Genomic DNA, 19,980 nt, shown 5'->3' on the forward strand with positions numbered 1-19,980 from the left:
CATAAGTTAAAGAGTAGGCTTCCTAGAGTTTTAGGAGCACACCCTAGGTGAGAGTCCATCCACCTAATCCTCAGCATAGTCTTCCTAGATTTTAAGAGCATACCCTAGGTGAGAGTTCATCCACCTAATCCTCAGCATAGTCTTCCTAGATTTTAAGAGCATACCCTAGGTGAGAGTTCATCCACCTAATCCTCAGCATAGTCTTCCTAGATTTTAGGAGCACACCCTGGGTGAGAGTCCATCCACCTAATTCTCAGCACAGAATACTTAGATTTTATGAGCACACCCTAGGTGAGAGTCCATACACTTAGCCCTCAATGTAGGCTTCCTAGATTTTAGGAGCACATCCTAGGTGAGAGTCCATCCACCTAATTCTCAGCATAGGCTTCCTAGATTTTAGGAGCACACCTTATGTGAGAATCTATCTACCTAATCTCTGCAGTGTGACCTCCTAAGGTTTTAGGAGCATACCTTAGGCAAGAGTCTATTCACCTAATTCTTGAATGCACAGTGAAACTAGACACTTGACCCTAATTCACAAATTGACTAAGACACTAGCATGATACACCGAGACGTGACCCATGCTTCCTTAATTAAATCAACAGTGAAATTCCCTCAATGACTTAATCTACAATAAAACCCAGTGTATCAGGATTTGAGCTTGAATATGACACTCAAATCCTCCTGGCAATTGGGGAAATTTCTTAATGCCGCATATGAATAATCAGACTATGATAAGTCTAGGGTCTAGATGACGAGGGCGATGACGACATTGTTTATGTGTGCTTAAACGAGGGATACGATGTTAGATTATTAAAATAGTATCTTCTACCTCAAGAATCTTCAATAAGGGAGAGGGAAGGACCTATGATACTATTTGCCGATTCTTGGCGGGATCGTTGCCCCCGACACTCTTAGGTTATCAGTAGTTCTAGTACGATTAGAGTGACTAGTCTGCGGGTTGTACGACTTTATAAAATATTTACAAAAAATAAAATAAAAATTTCTTTTGCATGATTAAGAGAACTCTGCATAAAAAAGACTTGAATAATAATTTTTGTATAAAAATCTTTCTATGAAAATTTATAAAGGTCCACGGCTAGTCACTTGGATTGAGGTTAAGGACTGCCTTTTGTAGATTGTCGAGTCGGTAACTCCTGTTTGAAAATTTATAAAGGTCCAAAGCTAGTCACTTGGATTGAGGTTAAGAACTGCCTTCTGTAGATTGTTGGGCCGGTAACTCCTGTTCAAGTTCGGGAAGCACACAGTCCAGCTCTGAGCCCCCACTTTCACCAAGGTCTTATATCCAGTCCTGATCTTTCATATGTGGCTAAGTGTTTCGTTTGCTTGTGATTTATACGACTCGTTTTTTCTGACTTTTGTGCTGAGTTTTCTCGTCTTGTTTAGTTTTCTTGCAAGTTTATTTAAATCTCCTGCAAATCATACTACGCTCGCAATATTAATCACGCAACAGTAGCAGATGCTCAGGTACGTTTTTACAGTTTATTCACAACATTTTACTTTTCAAAGTATATTTTACCTGCGATTTGCTTACTCTGCATACAAAACCTGAACTGAAACCAAAATCAAAACAAAACAAAACCAAACATTGACACCAAAACTGTGAAGCATAATAACTCATCTCAAACCCTTAAACCCTGGAGCCATCGCTACAGCTGGAGTTTCAGAGTTAAATTCGTGGGCAACACGGCGAGGAATTCAGACCGAGCGGCAAGAGGACCTTCTTCAGCATTATCTCTTCCTTAGCATAATAACAACTCATAGGACTTCGAGGTAACTCGCCTAGAGCGACGTAAATCCTCACCCTCTTCTTTAGGCTCCTGTACATCCATGTTGTGCAGCGTAAGTCCTAACTCGCCTTAGGTTCCGAGGTTGTCGTGTGACACGACGTAAACCCTCTTATCTCTGTGGGCTATTTGCATAATCGGGTATTATGCGAATGTATAATTGAATAACATCTTCTCTAAAATGTAGCCGTACAGTAGAATAGTTTGGGAAGTCACTGAGGTTCCTCCTCAAGATCTGTGATGCCCCCTACCCTTTACTTCCATTGAACTCCTGAAAGAACTATTCCTACTTGAGCCACTCCCACTTGTTTTTCCACATCCTACCGTGAAAACATAAACCTTGAAATCTTGACTAGAACCATTGATCATTATCGAGAGTTTTCTCAAGTGACTCCAATCATTTGAAATGTAATTAACTATAGTGGTTTGCCTTTATAGGGAACTTGGAACTCAGTTAAAATAAACCCTATTTAATCTTTGTATTAGATAGGGGAACTTGTCGGTCATACATAAAAAGGTTCGCAGACCAAACGGATGTCGCAAATCTCTTAGTTTGCAGGATTGGGTCTATTGCAGAGGTCTACACTTATCTTTCGGGAGGGTGTAGTATTCGCGGTATCAGGCACGATTATGCAAATTATTGGACGAATGAGAACCATTTGGTCTCATTTTTCAAAAATTAAAACATACTACTTTCAAAACCCAAAATATATATCTTTTATATTTAAATTAATTCTCAAAAATTATTTTCATATTCATATTTTCAAATTTATCAATAGAAAAGTTGACCGACAAGGCGCAGCAATTATTTTCAAATTTTCTTTACATATATGAAATGTTTAATTGGTCAAAGCTAGTTTTTCCAAGACGAGAGCATATTTGAAGCAAATTTCAAAGTTTAAAATGATATAAAATGCAAGATGCATGCATTGCGGCAAGTGAATTGTCATTCTTATTTATTATTATTTTTTTATTTGTTTTACTTTATTTGATTTCAATTTGGTAGTTTTCTGAATTTTTTTTCATAAAAGTTTCCAGTTTATCATGTTCATGATAATGCCTAAGAAGAATTATTTTGCTTTCCAATATTTGAAAGATTTTGATTAAGATGAAATATTCACTTCTAAGACAAAGAAGAAAGTACAAGAAGACTTTAGCACTGTAATTCATTCTCAAACAAATGATCAATCAGAACATATCATTCAAACATAAGAGAATTTATTGAGAGCTTTTCTTGACTTTGAAAGTAGCTAGAAAATAGTACTCTCTAACAAAAATTTTCTAGTTAGCATCAATCTCTTTATGGGGGAAGTGAGATCTTTTTGGGTAGGTTTAAGGTCGATGAGAGGAAACTCTTAGGAATTCAATTATTTAATCAAGCTACTAAGAAAATCCATTAGACGTGTGAATTACTGCATTCAAATCAGGAGCATCAGAAAAGATATTTTGACGCAAAACACAGAGAGATCGAGTTTAGAGCTTAGGGTTTAGGATTTAGGGTGAGGAGATGATGGTATTGTGGTATTGGTGACGGTGGTGGTGGTCATGTTGTGGTGGTGGTGTTGGTGTGGTGTGGTGTGGAGGTGGTGGTAATAGTGTTGTGTGGAGGTGATGGCGTGGTGTTATTGAGTTTTTAAGTGGTGGTGGTGTTGATATTGTGGGGTTTGTGGTGGTTGTGATGTTGTGTTTGTTGTGTGGTGTGGTTGTGATGTTGTGTGGCAGTGTTGGTGGTGGCGGTAATGTGGTGTGGAGGTGATGGTGTGATGATAAAGAGTTTTTAGTGGTGGTGGTGTTGGCAATGTGGTGGTGATCGTGGTGGTGATGTTGTGATGGTTGTGTGGTGTGGTAGTGGTGTTAGTCAGTTGGTGTAGTGCTGGTGATGTTGTGATGGTTGTGTGGTGTGGTAGTGGAGTTAGTCAGCTGGTGTAGTGCGGTGTGGTGTGGTGTGGTGTGGTGTTGGTGTTGTAGTAGTGGTGTGGTGTTGATATTGGTGGTGTTGGTCATGGGGGGTGGTGGTGATGATATGTTGATAGTGGTGGTGATGTTGTGGTGGATGTATAGTGTGGTAATGGTTTTGTGGTGATGTTTCTTTTCATTTATTTTTTGAGTTGTGATATCTTAAATGACACTTTATGTCTTAAGTGGTTTTGTAATGTAAATTTTTATTGCATTTTTATTTTTGTTTTGAAGGCCTGTAATGAGATATTTGACCTTATGGTTCTTTAGATGGTCTATATGTTGTTATTGGTACTTGACAGTATAAAATCCCAATGAATGTAACCAAGTTCTTCTCCTTTTTTAGTCCTATGGCTTTGGAGATTATTCTGGATGATTTTTTTAGTGATATGCATATGTAACACATACAAGTTCGGTATTATGTGGTTTAAAGACAACCAAAACCCCTTTTTTTATAAGGTTTATTATTTTTTGTAGTGACAAACTCGTTAATTTATACTATGCTTTCAGAGATCTCATAATTTCATAAAACTTGAATTATTTACTTTTACTATTTTTTATTACTAATGTTGCATTTATGGGTTTGTGCTTTGTAGTTTTAAACATTAAGAAACATTGAGCTCAAGGACTTCCGATACTTACAGAGCATTGTACTGCCATTGTAGACTATAATATTTCATGCTTACTTCGTGACGGCCACATAGCTATGAGAGACAGTTTTACAGGTGTCTAAGAAAAATAACAGAGAACTATGACTTCTTTAGGTGGGTGGATCGGTTCAAGAATTCCACCGCCGATAATGATCCGACGTTGAGAGTTTCATTGAAGAACGGATTCTCTCGTGACACTAACCAATTGTATTTTAAAACTAACATTATCATATTATTAATTGTTAATTTAGTGTTTTTTTTTTTTTTTTTTATTTTGATTGTCGTGTTACTCACAGCTTTATGAAGTGACTTTTTTTTTTATTTTGTAACACTCAAACTAGATATTTGCATTCAAGTGTGAAATGTGCTAGCATGATTGATTCTGTTAAAAACATCACAATTCTATAAGGGTTGAAATGTCATTTGTTCAAAAACATCTGTAGCGCAAATGTTACAAAACTGTAAAAATCAAACAAAGAGTCAGCTTCTCCGCAACAGTTTCCTGGCACAGGTGTTGCACAACAGCTTTTTCATAAGCTGCAGCTGCCCCAAACAGACCCTGAGACAAAGTTGTGTTGTGAGTTGGGGTCTCGGACTCTCGGATTGTGGTGTTTTAAGCAGAAGATGAAAGCATGGAGCAGGCGAGAGTTAGGCAATGGCTTGCAATATAAGAGACATGGGGCTATTTTATTATTAATATAATAGTCATTATTTCAAATTTTTTATTTATATGCCATAAATTTGCATGCAAAGACCCAACAATATGGGTGTCCTTACTTGGGAAAGTCATGTTTCAAACGTGCTCGCGCTGTCCGTTTTACGATCGATGTCGTTTGAGCAACTTCAACGACAGTCGGAATAATTTGATCCCGAATTACGCGTCAAGCCGGTGGCTTTGCCATTTTCATCATGTTTTTTTTTTCATTTTGGTTGTAATAGGTCCTCTCTTAAAAAATTTGACCCTCTAAATGTGCTCATGCAGTCCGATTTGCAAACGAACTTCATTTGAACAACTTTGATAATATTTGAAGTGAGTTAGCTTCTATTTTTGAAATTGGTTGTAATAGGTCCTCTCTTAAAAAATTTGACCATCTAAATGTGCTCATGCAGTCCGATTTGCAAACGACCTTCATTTGAACAACTTTGATAATATTTAAAGTGAGTTAGCTTCTATTTTTGAAACAGCACATTCATCGTTCATCACTATCCTTACATACAATCATTTCGACACTTGAATTATATGTGTAGGTCAACACTCTCAAATTTAGCAAGTTGCTCGTCATAAGCACGCATTATATTTGTTGTCATCAAATGTCGTAGATTTTTTGTAGGTTGGTAGAATTATGTCGGAACTCTATTAAAAATCATTAGATTTCTATTTGTTGGTATTTACCTTATCGATTCCAGTGTCTTGATAAAAACCAACTCCATAGATGTAATTAGATATACAATGAAATGATAAATGATTAATGAGTCCTATCTAGGGATGTTTGATTTTATTTAAAATGGTTGCATATGGAGGTGTTAGAATGGATATGCATTGTTTACAGCTTGTCAGCAAATGATTATGAACATTCCCTAATTCTAGAAATCATTTTAAGATATATGATATATTTAATTAATACTTTGTAATATTATTATAACTTGCGATATGATGACACCGATTACCTACTATTATAAAGGGATTCATGCCCTTTTATTATTCATAATGAATGCCCAAAAAGCTGTTATTTATGTTTTAATAAATAGAAACTGAATTTTAATATCATGTTCACTCACTATAAAATTTTCTTAAAATAAGTTCTACAAGGGTGCATGTTAGAGCAACACCGCATGAGCGATCTTTTCAACAATATATATGTTCTTGCTGTTTTCAATTTTCTTTCGATTAGCTGTTTTTTTCTCTCTTGATATCTCAATGTTATAGACTCTATTTATAATATGAAATAATATTTACTTTTCTTGGTTTACTCTTACTATTTGTATTACTTATTTGAAAGCTTTTCTGTGAGTAACGAAACAAATTTTCACATCCCTTCATCACGTCCATTATTGATAGGGTGTACTACCTTCCAAACTCAAGATGTAACAAAAGTATACTCTATAATTAAAATAAGTACGATTTTCTAGCGCCTATTTTGCAGGGAAAGCACCCGTATCATCCTAAGGGCGATAAAGCCATTAATAACACAACCACACCTATTTGATGTTGGAATTAGATCTTTCGTAAATGCTGTAAAAATGCTCAGAAAAAAGAGAGCAATAGATAAGAAACGATTACATATAAATTAAAATGTTAGACAATATTAAAAGCTAAATTACATGAAGGTAAACTACTATTAAAAGCTAAATGTGGTTGAGACAATATGATGACCAGCATCACCATTCGCATATAAAGCAAGAAACAGTTTGAAGCTCATAATTTTAAAAAAGGTTAAAATTTTATAAAAAGATATTATATGGGTGGTTCCCAAGCTCCCCTAGCATCTACCATATGAGGCACGCATATTATCTGGTGAAGTTGGAACTAAAATCTTTCAAGCATGGTCTTGCACAAGGATCAACTTCAGATCAATCAGGATAGTTTATATCCCAATGAAATTATGCCACCACAAACAAATATAGTATATTTGTTCTTCAAAATCATTAAGGACTAAGCTGGAATTTTACCTTGTTTTTGATCGAGCATCTACATGTTGATGAGTTTGACTATCAATGTTTCCTCTAACCTGGGATACAAGAAACGCTCTTATGACAGCCAGATCTTCTTAGGAGAATAATTACTTGAAGAATTTGTCAGGAATAAGTAACCGATTGAAAGATTAAAATGACATGGATGCTAAAAACAAAACATAAGTTATTACAAGCTTAACCGGTTTATTAATATTCCAAAGAGCAGGTGCAATAAACATATCCCAAGGCAAAAATTTTGTACAATAAGATAAAGTGCTGAGCAAGAAAAAGGCAATTTAGCAAGTAGCAAATGCACATAAAAATTGTCAGATTTTGGTCATTGAGAGGAAGCCCGAAATAGGCAACCAAACTAAAAGAATTAAGTAGGCTCAAAATTTAAAATCAAATTAATGAAAGAAAACCAAAACCAAAAATCCTTCTCAAAGCCTAGCAAGTAGAATTAACAATGACCTGCTCTTCCAAGTCTCTCAATACCGCATGCTCAACTAACCTTACAAATTTCTTTACTTAAATGGAGTTACCCCCATGGATAATTATATAGTTCTACACACAAAAACCTCCAGAGTTCATCATTCATGTATTTTATAGCAAGTATAGTTCACTTCTGAGAGGATAAAATGGAGAAACAATGCAATAGATGAAGTTCAGGAGGAATGAACCAAGTCAAAGATTTAATCAGCAGATGTAAGTTAATGGATCGCATTCAAATATTAGCAAGATCAGTGTTCCTCCTAGGAATAAAGTTCTGAACTTCTCCGATTGACATAGTATCACAGTGCAATTACCATAATCCCAACCCTACAAATCAGCAGAGCAAAGTCGGAATAAAATCAACTATCCATTCTTGTCAAAAAGATTGAGGCTTTTCATCACCTGATGCTAACTAAATAGGGAAGAACATGAATGTTAATTAAAAACAAACAAAACAAACAAATTATCAGGAAAAACTCACCTGCTCAAGGGTCCAAATCAAATGAGGCTGGAGTTTTGCCTCAAAAGTAGTAGGACCAACCTGAAAACAGAATAATTATGAAATCATATGAAGCCTTAGTTGATGGAAAACTGAACTGAGATGATATGTTGGAACAAAATTTTGTTGAGAGAAAAAAGCTGTAGTTTCAAATGAGCATTTAAAATATCACATCCAAGCCATAGTTCAAAACCAATATCTTTGGAGGCACCATATTGATGAATTTCATAAGAAAATAAGCGAAATGTCATGGATAAGAAATGGAAAGGTTTGCAATCTTTGAAGTTCGGATAACAAAACATATGCTGCAAATTGTGGAAAGTACAATCTCGAAGCCACATTACTTGGATAAGTCAATTGTATCTAGTAAGAGAATAGTTGGAAGTACACTTACTGATTGCTGTTGGTAGACCTTTTCGATTGCTTCAATAGCTGCACGCGCTTTCAAAACCGCATCTCCAGAACCACTTGATTCAACATCAAATCCTGATGCACGCCAAAGAGGCAAGCCTCCATCCAATACCCATACTTTGTCATGTCCAAAAACTCGGAACATCCTATTCATTCATCCAAAAAATAGATAAATTACTCTCCAACCATAATCTTCTCTCACTTGGCTACATTGTGAATCTACAATTGGACATTTAAATTAATTAAAGCAAACAAATTAGTAAAAGAAAGCAGGTTGAAGGGAGTTTAACAAATTCATAAGAGCTACAGAACAAAAAACCCTCGGAATTCAGAGAAACAGATTTATATTTCTCCAATGTGCATGGTTAATTTTATATTAGCTTCAATCCCAAAATAGACCACCGGCCATTCATGGCCAATTTAGCCCCAAAGTATGACATTTCTCCAATATAGTTCCTAACTATATCAAACTAAACAAAAATGCTCCACAATATAGGAATTGTGATACAGAATTAATCCTAATTTAGTCTGTCAACTATACAGAATTGATCATAATTCAGTCCCTGAAACCACTTTGGAATTGTATAGTTGAAACCCTAAATTGGAGAAATAGGATACTTCGGCATTAAACTAGCCACATACAAATAATTTGGGACTATTTTGGAATAATCTTTTTATATCAATTAAACTCGATTACATACAATATCTAAGCGTCTAGGATGTCAAACACAAATCTAATACGAGATGCTCAAAATTACGCAAACAAACACATATCACAAACAATTAGTTTTTAATCCATTCCGTTTTGATGAAAATGAAAAACATATTAAGAATCATATGATATGATAAAACAATAACTTTTGTTGTTGAAACATCATTTAGAAATTTGCAAACACTGAAACACAAATAACTCACTTTTTTGCGCTCAATTTAAACCAATATGCGCACACTGTTGGATTTTGAGTCCTCTTTAACTTGTCCTCATATCATCACTTACACTCAATAATCTGATTCGACCACACAATTAAAACCATATCCTAGTAATATGGGTACTCCTGCTCATTCTTCAAGACTAGCACACAAGCTGGTTTCAATATACACGAGTTCTGCCAATCTTTGTCCCAATCTTTGTCCTCATCATATTTGATACAATCGTTCAATCAGTTAGCCATTCTTGGTTCAATCGAATGAATCTCACCACAATCACGATCTCCATTCGAATAAAGTCATCAAATGCTTGAACAAGGAGAGTTGCAGGAGATCACCAAAGTTGAGAGGATAGGAGTTACTGAGAGCCCAAAAATTGGAAGAAGATAAGTCCTTACACATTAGTGAAACTTGAAACATTCAACTCTAATGGATTCCTTGGTCAATATTCTTATAACGGGTATGTGGATACAACTTTTATTTCCTATAAAAAATTCATAATCATCATATATAAGCTTCTCTGTATACTGTACAGTATAGCTCAATGTCCACTATTAGTAGTGGATATGAATTATCTCCAATAACTATTTCAAAAGCAAGATTGGCATGATTGTCTAAAATTGTGTAGATAATGCATTTGGATGTCAATCTAAAAGAGATGAAAAAAACAGAGAAGAAACCAAAGCATTGATTGATTGTTCCTCGTACAAAATCAAGTCAAATAAACATAATTTTTTATGCTGAATTTTTTTTAGCTTTCTAACATGTAAATATTCATTTTATAACTTTATATGATCTAACTTTCGTAGCAATTATTGTTTTGGGGACTCCTGCAAGAAATTTGGCAAGCATTAAGCAAACCATTATCTCATCACATGGTTAGAATTTTCATGTATCTCACATTCACGGTTGTAATAGACCTAATGATAAGTTTTATGTGAATATTCTCACACAAATCATGTGCATTACTAATGAATTGTGTAATACAATAATGATGACTGTAATAATAATGCTAAAATATAACAGACCTAAATTTGATACTACGGAGGTAATACCAATAGAAGATGATAATCAATAACATATATTTATTATGAATGATAAAGTTTATAGATAACTTTTTCTTCTAAAACCTAACAAACCACATATACACAATGCATACATACATCACATGAATGAATAACCTCTTTAAAGACAAGTAACTCAAATAGTTTAAAAATTAGCTATGTAAATAACATCTCTAGATAATCTAAACCTTTCTTTAAGACAATTGTGATTAATAATTTTTTTTGAAATGTTAGCGTGATTTACCTTTCCCCATTAGACTTCTTAATCACGTTGCAAATCAAGAAACTACAAATCAAAATAAACCTAATATCAATTTGATTCGTTAACATAAAAATAAATCCATTAAATACTTCATCATGAGTTCTATTATCAAATGGTTCAATCAATTTATCAACTACAGTAAGCACATTTGTTCAATTTCAGTTTGAAAGATATATTCAATTCTAATTGAAATTAAGCTCAAAAAAATCTAAAGCTAAAATTGACTCTGAGTTCCAGATTTTGATTCTTGCTCAATTCTAGATGTAATTACATGAATGTGTGCTAGTGTAGATCTTAAAGAAAATTCAAATTTAACAAAAATGTAAAATCATATTATAACTGTAATTTAAAGTATATCCATGAACTATAATTTCTTCATGAGACCAGATTTGATGAGATAAGACTTGTGTTGTTGCGTGTCTGATAGGCTTTAGATGAGCTGTTAATGTTTTTTCTTTAGAAGATGATGGATTACTAAAACATGAATTTTGATAATTTTCAATCTTAATATTCATATCTCAATATTAAGATAATTCCACAATTGAGGCCTTTCATGTATTAAAAGTTACCTAATGTTACTTTATTACAATATTGGTGTGATTAAAAGAACGTTCATTAATCCAGATATTTGTTTATAATTGATAAGACCGCAATTGACAAATTTATATCCTCGGCATAAAGTTCAAACACAGGATTTTGATCTAAAAGCTCTTATTAATTTGAACTTACCACCACACGCGTGCTGCACTGAAAATCCCTTTTCCATCATAAACTACAATACCGTCTTTGTTATGAATATCGAGAGCAGACACAGCAGCAGCAAAAGCTTCTTCAGATGGCAACATATGAGGCAACTGGTCGCAATTATTTGTATTAGTCTTTATGTTGCATCAAATAACTTAAATATAAGAAACAATAAAAGAAGGTTTAGGGCACATTTTTACATATATAAGCAAATGATAATAATAAGGTAGCATACCCGTGCAAATGCTACTATAAAAAATGGTAAAATATTTTTATGTATGCTTCAAATCCAAAAGGCATAATTTATGCATAGTATGTGAAATTTGAAAATTATCCCATTGCATCATGTATGATGCATTAATCCTGTCATATTAATTATTTAAGCTTTAAATGCAAACCATTATAGAGTGAAAATGACTTGCCCCATGTATAAACCATCTGTAGAAGTGTAGTATAAAAATATAGCTTTTAGCATTAAGCAATTAATCCAAAAAACAAGAAGCCAACAATGGTACGACACGTGGTTCTAGTTGTTTGCAGGTTATGTGCATATTTATGTGTGCACCTTTGGAGTGGGGGAAGGAGTGGAAACAGCAGTGCAATACTGAAAAGGGTACCTATTTCATGTTTTGTTTACCAAGTTGAACAAATTGAACATGGTGCAAAAAGGTTATTTGTTGGTGGAACCTAAAACACTCCGAAAATGCTAACCAAAAAAGGAAGATTATTATAGGTTCAATGAGCTTAGGATACACCACTTCATAAGGTTCAGTTGACCATCATGCCTGACAGTAATTATGAACCTAATAATAATTGAAGACTGAAATGAAGCGATAGAATTAAGAACCTAATAATAATTATGTTGATTTACTTAAGATCATAGTTTAACCAATTTCCTTTTCATTTGGATTCTTTTATTATTTTATAGTCAGCTATCCCAAAATTTTGATCTAACGTCTAAAAGGCATTGTAAAGTGATCTTCATCTCAAATACCCAATATGATTTAAGCGTTTGTTAATGTAAATCTAATAAGATACGCATAATCATTCAAAAGCACTAAAATTCGCACGAAAAAGCCCTTGACTTGGTTAATTACTCATTACTCAAAAAGAAAAAAAAATTAAAGAAATTTAACGTGTAAGATAATTTAATAGCTCTTAGGTAGAAATAACGTACAAATATTCAAAACCAAGAGAAGTAGAACCATACAATATAATGACTCATGCACATGCAAAAACACAACTTTTTAATGCAAAAGTGCATATTACAACTAATTTGAATAAAATCAATCCCATATGCAAAACTATAAAATATTTTATAAGAAAAAATAAAGTAGAATGAAAAAAAAAAAAAAAACACCAAATCAAGCCTATCAGTTGTATTAGGGCATAACTTTCACAAAAATCTTTAATCTCCCACATGATAAAGAAGAAAACTATAAAAAATAGCACATCCAACCATAAATTTCTTAGGAAAAAAATTGAATATTTTATGTCTCAAACCCTTTTATTCTATAAATAAAGCCCAATATAATTTCCAAAAAAAATAAAGAGTTAGTCATCATAAATCCATAAGTGTCACTAAAAATACATAGTGTAGAATACAATAGCCGCAAAATATAAAATGTTGAATTCAATTCTCTATAAGAACAATAAAATGCCAAACTATCCCATTGCCTATCAGACATCCAACACTTATCATAGGCCATATCTAAAAAATTCTAAAAGATAACCATAGAATAGGTTTCATATTATTTGTACAAAAACATGTGTATCAAAACCCCACTGCCGAAGAAAATCATATTATAGTGTTTCTAAGAAAACTTTAATATCATCAATTTTTGCAATGATCAAGTACAGGTCCAGGTTTGCCCCGGTTTGTTAAAAGAAGGAACTGATATGGATTTAAATGGTTCAAACCCTTGAGCAACAAATTCAACGTTATAAGGAAAAGTTGTCGATTGAAAACATTCATAAGTGATACGCCCAAAATTTAACCCATGTTTGGAAATAAGAAAGAAATTGGCTCATATATCACCCATGAGTAAAATGGGACAAAATAGCCTAATTGTTGAAAAAAGTGAGCAATGATTACCTAGATCTAAATCTAAGATTATGTTTAGTGCTGTTATGTTGATGATGCAGTTCCTTGGTTGTGTTCTATAGACAAAAATAATCATTCTCACTCAAAAATGTTAACTCCATGAGAGTTTGATATGAGTATGGAGCTGTCAAAAATGTGTGAATATAACCTAGGTGTTTTTACAAAGTTAAATAGCAAATAAGTAGAGTTAAAAGAAGACTACGATTAAATTACAATGTAAATTTGAGAATTTTGAATGGAAAAACAAAAGAATTGGCAGATATAATGATCACAGTAATAAATATTGCAATAGATTAATTAAAATGAAGGGAAATCCAAATACATTAGGGAATATTATAAGTTATCATATGTTAGAAAGATTTTAAGAAAATGGAGCAGACATAATAGTGGATAGAGAGTTTACAAATAGAATTAGTGAGCTGGATACAATTTGATTCTTAAAAAAAAAATTAATTTGGCTGAAAATAATTGGGATAGCTTAATAATTGTGATGACTATGAGTACCAAGGCTTCATACATGTCCACGGCAATAAATATTGCAATAGATTAATTAAAACGAAGGGAAATCCAAAGACATTAGGGAATATTATAAGTTATCGTATGTTAGAAAGATTTTAAGAAAATGGAGCAGACATAATAGTGGATAGAGAGTTTACAAATAGAATTGGTGAGCGGGATACAATTTGATTCTTAAAAAAAATTTTAAGTTGGCTGAAAATAGTTGGGATAACTTAATAATGGTGATGACTATGACTTCGAGTACCAAGGCTTCATACATGTCCACAGCAATAAATTTTGCAATAGATTAATTAAAATGAAGGGAAATTCAAATACATTAGGGAATATTACAAGTTACCGTATGTTGGAAGATTTTAAGAAAATGGAGCAGATATAATAGTGGATAGAGAGTTTAAAAATAGAATTGGTGAGCTGGATACAATTTAATTCTTAAAAAAAATTTAAGTTGGCTGAAAATAGTTGGGATAATAATGGTGATGACTATGACTTCGAGTACCAAGGCTTCATGCATGTCCAGCATTGCAACATATATCCTAAGTAAATAAATTGAAGTAACAACTAACAACTGAAAAAATAGCTTGAGAGACTAGCAGATAACATATATGGTAAAGAGAGATTTGTAGCTATCCTCAGCCATCGTCCAATGCCCTTTAAACAAAGAAATTGAGATACAAAATAATAAAATGGTTTGAGAATTATATATATGTATGTATATATGCATGTACGCATATGCGTGTGTGTGTGTGCGCGCGCGCACGTCAGTATTTTCATTTATTTGTGTGTGTGTGTGTGCGTGTGTATTTTGTAAATTTCTTAAGGAACTCAAAATTAAAGAGGGGAGAAGAATCAAATTACATCTGATTTGCGGTCGGAGATCCCATCAACATCAAAAAATAAGGCACCAGGAATGTGAGCAACCTGAATAAAGTAAAAGATAATATACTTCAATTAATAAGGGGAGATAACAAGTAAAGCCATCAGTAGATGTGAACTTGCCATTGATAGAAATTTTTTATAGCAGCTTTGTATGGAAGTAAGAATATTATTTAAAGGGGGAAAAGAAAATAATTTATACTGCTCGTTATCATAAATAGTTTCAAATTATGCGATGGTACACTCACTGCAGTCAACAGTAAGGATATCACACAAATAATTTGATTTGTGCGAATTAGAGATGCATCACAAGATATTATTTAAAACGATTACTGGAATTCAATGAAGTCTTTGCTATTAATTCATAAGAGATTGATCAAATAGATAATGAAAGGTGAATAAACAATTGTTTAATTATGTTAGAGAAGTTACTTGTAAATAGAAAGCATATTTTAGAAACTAATTATTTGATTTTCACTCATTCGTGCGTGAAAATCAAATATTATAAATTTTGAGCTTTGAAGGCTCTTATAGAGTTTAAATCTTAAAAGATTAATAACTAGAAACAATTATTTAGTGAGCTAATCCTACAGATCATAGAAATCATTAACCAATATTTAGTTTTCAAATTCTATAAAATAATAAAAAAAAACAAAACAAAACAAAAGAGCTGCATTTATGAAACAAAATATGCAAACAGAGCACTAAGAGAATAGTTCAGTAATTGGACCTGATACTCTTGGAAGGGATTCCGCTTTTCATCCGGCATGTACCAGGAAGCATCCAATACCTAATTAAAAAGGTAAAACGCAAAAAAAAATAAATAAATAAATAAAATAAGAACACAAACCAAATGCTCAAAATGATATAATCAAAGCCTCAAACTAACCTTCAATGCAAAAAAAAAGGTTCCAACGAAACATAAAAATCATCAATGCAAATAAGAAAACTACGAAATAGTGACAAGTCATGATGTGTATGTTTTGTCAAATTTTAATTCATATATCCATTTCTTCAATTGCAACCAGAAATAAAATAATTTGAAATAAATCAAAAGAATCAGAATGTTAAAAATATAAAGAGAATTGAATAACACCCAGATATTGCAAACAGTTCTGATCCAAAATTTTCAATTTATAAATAAAGCAAATTTCACGGAAATCACACACCTTCACATCAGGCTTCCTCAGATTAGACTGCAGCCAATCAGGAGAAACAACCGGCTCATCACGGGCCATTGAATTAAATGACTTGGAGACTTTCAAACTGGGTGATCCAGCTGCCGAGCAGTGGATAAGATTATTAGAAGAAACTAAGGATGAAAAAGCCACTCGAATAACTGAAGTTCTCCCCTGCAAATAAAAATCGAATCTTTCATGTTCCAGGAATGAAAATCAATCCCCAAAAAACGAAGTTGTTCAAAGGAATTTGCAATTCATACATGTTGGCAAGGAATATGTAAATCTTTCTAAAATTTTTCAGCAGATTAAAGCAATATGGCATACTCCATATCCTTTTCTAAGATCAACAAATCCAAATAACAGACAGAAAAATCAAATGCAAACCACAAAAGAATCAAACTTAGTAGCATCCTTTTTATTTAATTAAACTCAACAGTAATAGCGTGCATTAAAAGAAAACCCATATGAAAAATTTATTATTCCGTAGAAAACCCTGCAACAAAAACAACTCAGAAAACACTACTGACTGAAGCGAGAGAAACAGCAATCTCCTCACATCAATTGCAAATATGCAGAAAATAAAAACAACAAAATCAACAACATCGGCGAAAAAACGATATATCGAAAGAATCATGGAGGAACGATACCCTTAAAATCGAAGTGAAGGCTCTCGACTGCTTCAGTAAGCAAAGCGATGATCGAATTGATTTTAACCCGACAAACGTTCTCGTAGCAATGGAAGATGCCATGTAGAGAATCTTATACTGTGGAGAGAGTGAAAGACAGCGACCGGGTGAATATTGAGATTACCACTCAATGTTGAAGTCATCCACCATCAGTAAATGCAGAACAACAAGGATCACTGGTGCGGGAAACCCTCACTACATTTGTAGGTTTTACGGTGAGCGCTAGCGAAGAAGACAAAGCATTTCTAAGGATATAATAATTTTATATTTGAACATTAAAAATCATGATATGACAAACTAAATAGAGTAAAAATATTTAGTTTGCTATTTTTTTGTAAACACTAGCTTTAGCTCAATATATAAGGCATAGTTTGCAATTGTATGAGAAGAGAATCTTGGGTTATGGAGGTCAAGACATTGAGGGTTAAGAGTGTTTTAGAATACAAGACAATATGAGGATTAAGATTTGTAGCATTTTATGAATGTGAGACAAAAAAAAATATTGGACTTGCATCTTATTTGGTCATGAATGTTACAAATAGGAGTCAACTATGTTGATTTATGATAATATAAATGGGTCTACTAAGGTCCTGAGTAAATGTTATATGATTAGTTATGATTCACTATAATCCAGCATAATAATGTGTCATGATTTGAGTGAACCTAGACTAAAGAGCTCGAGGTTGAATGGATTTAATCCTAATAGGCATGGGATTGACTAAACGTGTTCTAAATGGTTTTCACAGTGTTCACTTATACATGCATGAGTTCTTCAACCTTCAAATGTGGATTGATTCTGGCTCATTTGACCTTAGAATAATATAATACTAAGAAGAAAGATCATGTGACTCATTAGATTTATAAAGGGCTATATGATGACTTGAATTTACCCAGAGTGTAAATGATTATTTTAGGTCAATTATGAGGGTTCGATATCATCAAAATTTGCTTTAGGCTAACCCAAAAGTAAGTTGATCTTACCATAAAGGTGGCTCGAAATCAATATTAGTTGATGGTTTTATTAGTTAGTTAGATTAGCCCATATCTCACTAATATATATTAGGTTGACACTGATATGTACAGTTCAATTGTATGCATCAAAGTATTTAGAGCAAAATTATAAAACGATGGGTATCTCAGGGGGATGGTACCAAGCCTAACCTACTAGATGTGTTAATGAATCGTAGGTTAATTAAGAAAGGAGTATGTGCGTATTGCTTGGATCAATAACATATTCAGAGATAAGCTTAAATCATAGATACATTAGGATGATTAAATAAAACTAGCAAGAGCTAAAGGTAGCAAGTGGTGGTGGCTCTTTATCAGTCGTTGTTAGTAATAGTTTCAATTAGCAAATTGAAAATATTAAATTATATATGACAGCAACACGACTTCAATAGATATTTGATATTAATTTTTTTGCTATTATATTATTGATAATAGTTCAAATGAATTTTGTTGCTAAAAATTAGGTTACTCAATATAAGATTACCTACAAAATTTTTATAATGTCATATTTCTTAAAATTTGCAAATCCAATCATCTGAGTACCAACAATTCAACACAAGTAATACTAAATAGAAGTATATAGAGAACATATAATCATTTGAAGTTAAATTATCATCAAATCAATTATTTTGAAACAAGCACACCTTAATAAAATGTGTGTTAAGTATGGAGCCCGGTCCGCCCAACCCGACTCCCGGTCCCATCCCTTGTTTCGCGAAGCTTCTCGCCCTATCGTCGCGCCTCTCTGTTCGATCGCGAAATTGCTCCCGCCTCCGCCTTCTCCAGCGCGCGCGAAGCGAAGCTTTGCTTAGTCCAACGTCTCCCTCTTCCTGTCGCGATAAAAGACTTCGGACGGCTCTCCTTCAGTTAGAGAAGTCACAATGTTCTTCTTCGAGTTTCCTCGGGATGGAGGAAGGAAAGTGCAAGCAGTGTGTGCGTAATTGTGAGAAGGAAGAAGAAAAAAGAAGAAGAATATTGTTTTCCCTTGACTTCTTCTTGGTGGCTTGTGATAGAAGAGAAATTGAGTTTATTTCTCTTATAAGTTTATCTTTTTCGGTGTATCTCAATTTAGAGTTTATTTGGTGTATCTCGGTGTAGAGAGAGAAGAACAGAAAGAGAAGAAAAGAGAACAACGAAGTGAGAATGAGAGATTCCTCTTGTAAGTCGATGTGATCGACTGGTGTAAATTCCTCAAGTAGTAAAAGCTTTTGCAACTCCTTAGACCTAGGCAATTTGCTGAACCACTTAAATCTGTATGTTATTTTCTAGTGTGATTTTTATGTTCTATTTTTCACTTCGTTGATCGTTCTCCTGTTTGATTTATATATATACCACAAAAATTGGTATATCTAGATCTCGCAACAACAATGTGCTTCATCAATGGAATGCTTGCCACTTATAAATGCATGGGGCAAACTTGAGCTATTACTTTGTTGCGTGCTACTTGAAGCTACATGCAAGGGAAGATTTCTAAGTTGATTCAATGATTTTAATGTTTGCTCGTAAAATTGAGCTATTTTTAGTCATTGGAATTGATGTAACGAGAAAGTAAATTCATCTAGGCTATAGTTTTAACTTTTTAACTGAAATTAATATTTAATGCACTGAGAAGCAAAGTAATTGATCAAATGATTAGTTTTACCATCCAATAATTATATTTGATGTACATCATATCTTATATTAGATTGAGAGCAAATTATTAAATGAAAAGGGGGTACATATAATCATAACCTTTGACATAGTTATAAACCTCTAGAGTATCACACACAGTCAAATACATAAGTATCATAATGGTGATTAAAATATTGCATATCAAATAATATAAAATTAATCAATAAAAAAGCTTTTAATTTTGAACATTTTCATAAACACCAAAGGAGTTATTTGATGTAGGCACCATAACGTCCAAGTTTGTTTAGTCATGTCATATTTGGCTATATGATGGAATTTTAAGTTATTAGGACTTTATGCTAAAACTTTATATTTTGAATTCAACTTTGTTGGATATTTGTTTCTTCATGTTATGTTTTTAGCCATTCTAATTTCATGCCTCCATAAGAATATCACATCATAAAAAATGGTGATAGATTTGATACCAATGATATGTATGATAACAATGATAG

At 33.1% G+C, this 19,980-nt stretch overlaps 1 protein-coding gene across 2 annotated transcripts in view; it reads right to left on the bottom strand.

The window, feature by feature from the left end:
* The window catches only part of LOC110022179 (thiosulfate/3-mercaptopyruvate sulfurtransferase 1, mitochondrial-like), a 39,973-nt gene extending 22,859 nt beyond the window's left edge, over positions 1–17,114 (bottom strand). Inside the window, exons 1-8 of one of the 2 annotated variants that reach the window (XM_020720995.1) lie at positions 16,811–17,114; positions 16,152–16,334; positions 15,713–15,772; positions 14,965–15,027; positions 11,472–11,596; positions 8,473–8,635; positions 8,061–8,120; positions 7,085–7,143 (exon numbers count right to left, since the gene is read on the bottom strand). In XM_020720995.1, the coding sequence (XP_020576654.1) occupies positions 7,085–7,143; positions 8,061–8,120; positions 8,473–8,635; positions 11,472–11,596; positions 14,965–15,027; positions 15,713–15,772; positions 16,152–16,334; positions 16,811–16,912 (815 nt within the window). In that variant the 5' untranslated portion in view covers positions 16,913–17,114. The remainder of the gene's footprint in view (positions 1–7,084; positions 7,144–8,060; positions 8,121–8,472; positions 8,636–11,471; positions 11,597–14,964; positions 15,028–15,712; positions 15,773–16,151; positions 16,335–16,810) is intronic. The other variant, XM_020720996.1, reaches the window with a different exon arrangement.
* Positions 17,115–19,980: the final 2,866 nt, after the last annotated feature.

The sequence above is a fragment of the Phalaenopsis equestris genome, unplaced genomic scaffold (assembly GCF_001263595.1).
Source record: "Phalaenopsis equestris unplaced genomic scaffold, ASM126359v1 Scaffold000174, whole genome shotgun sequence".
NCBI lineage: Eukaryota > Viridiplantae > Streptophyta > Magnoliopsida > Asparagales > Orchidaceae > Phalaenopsis > Phalaenopsis equestris.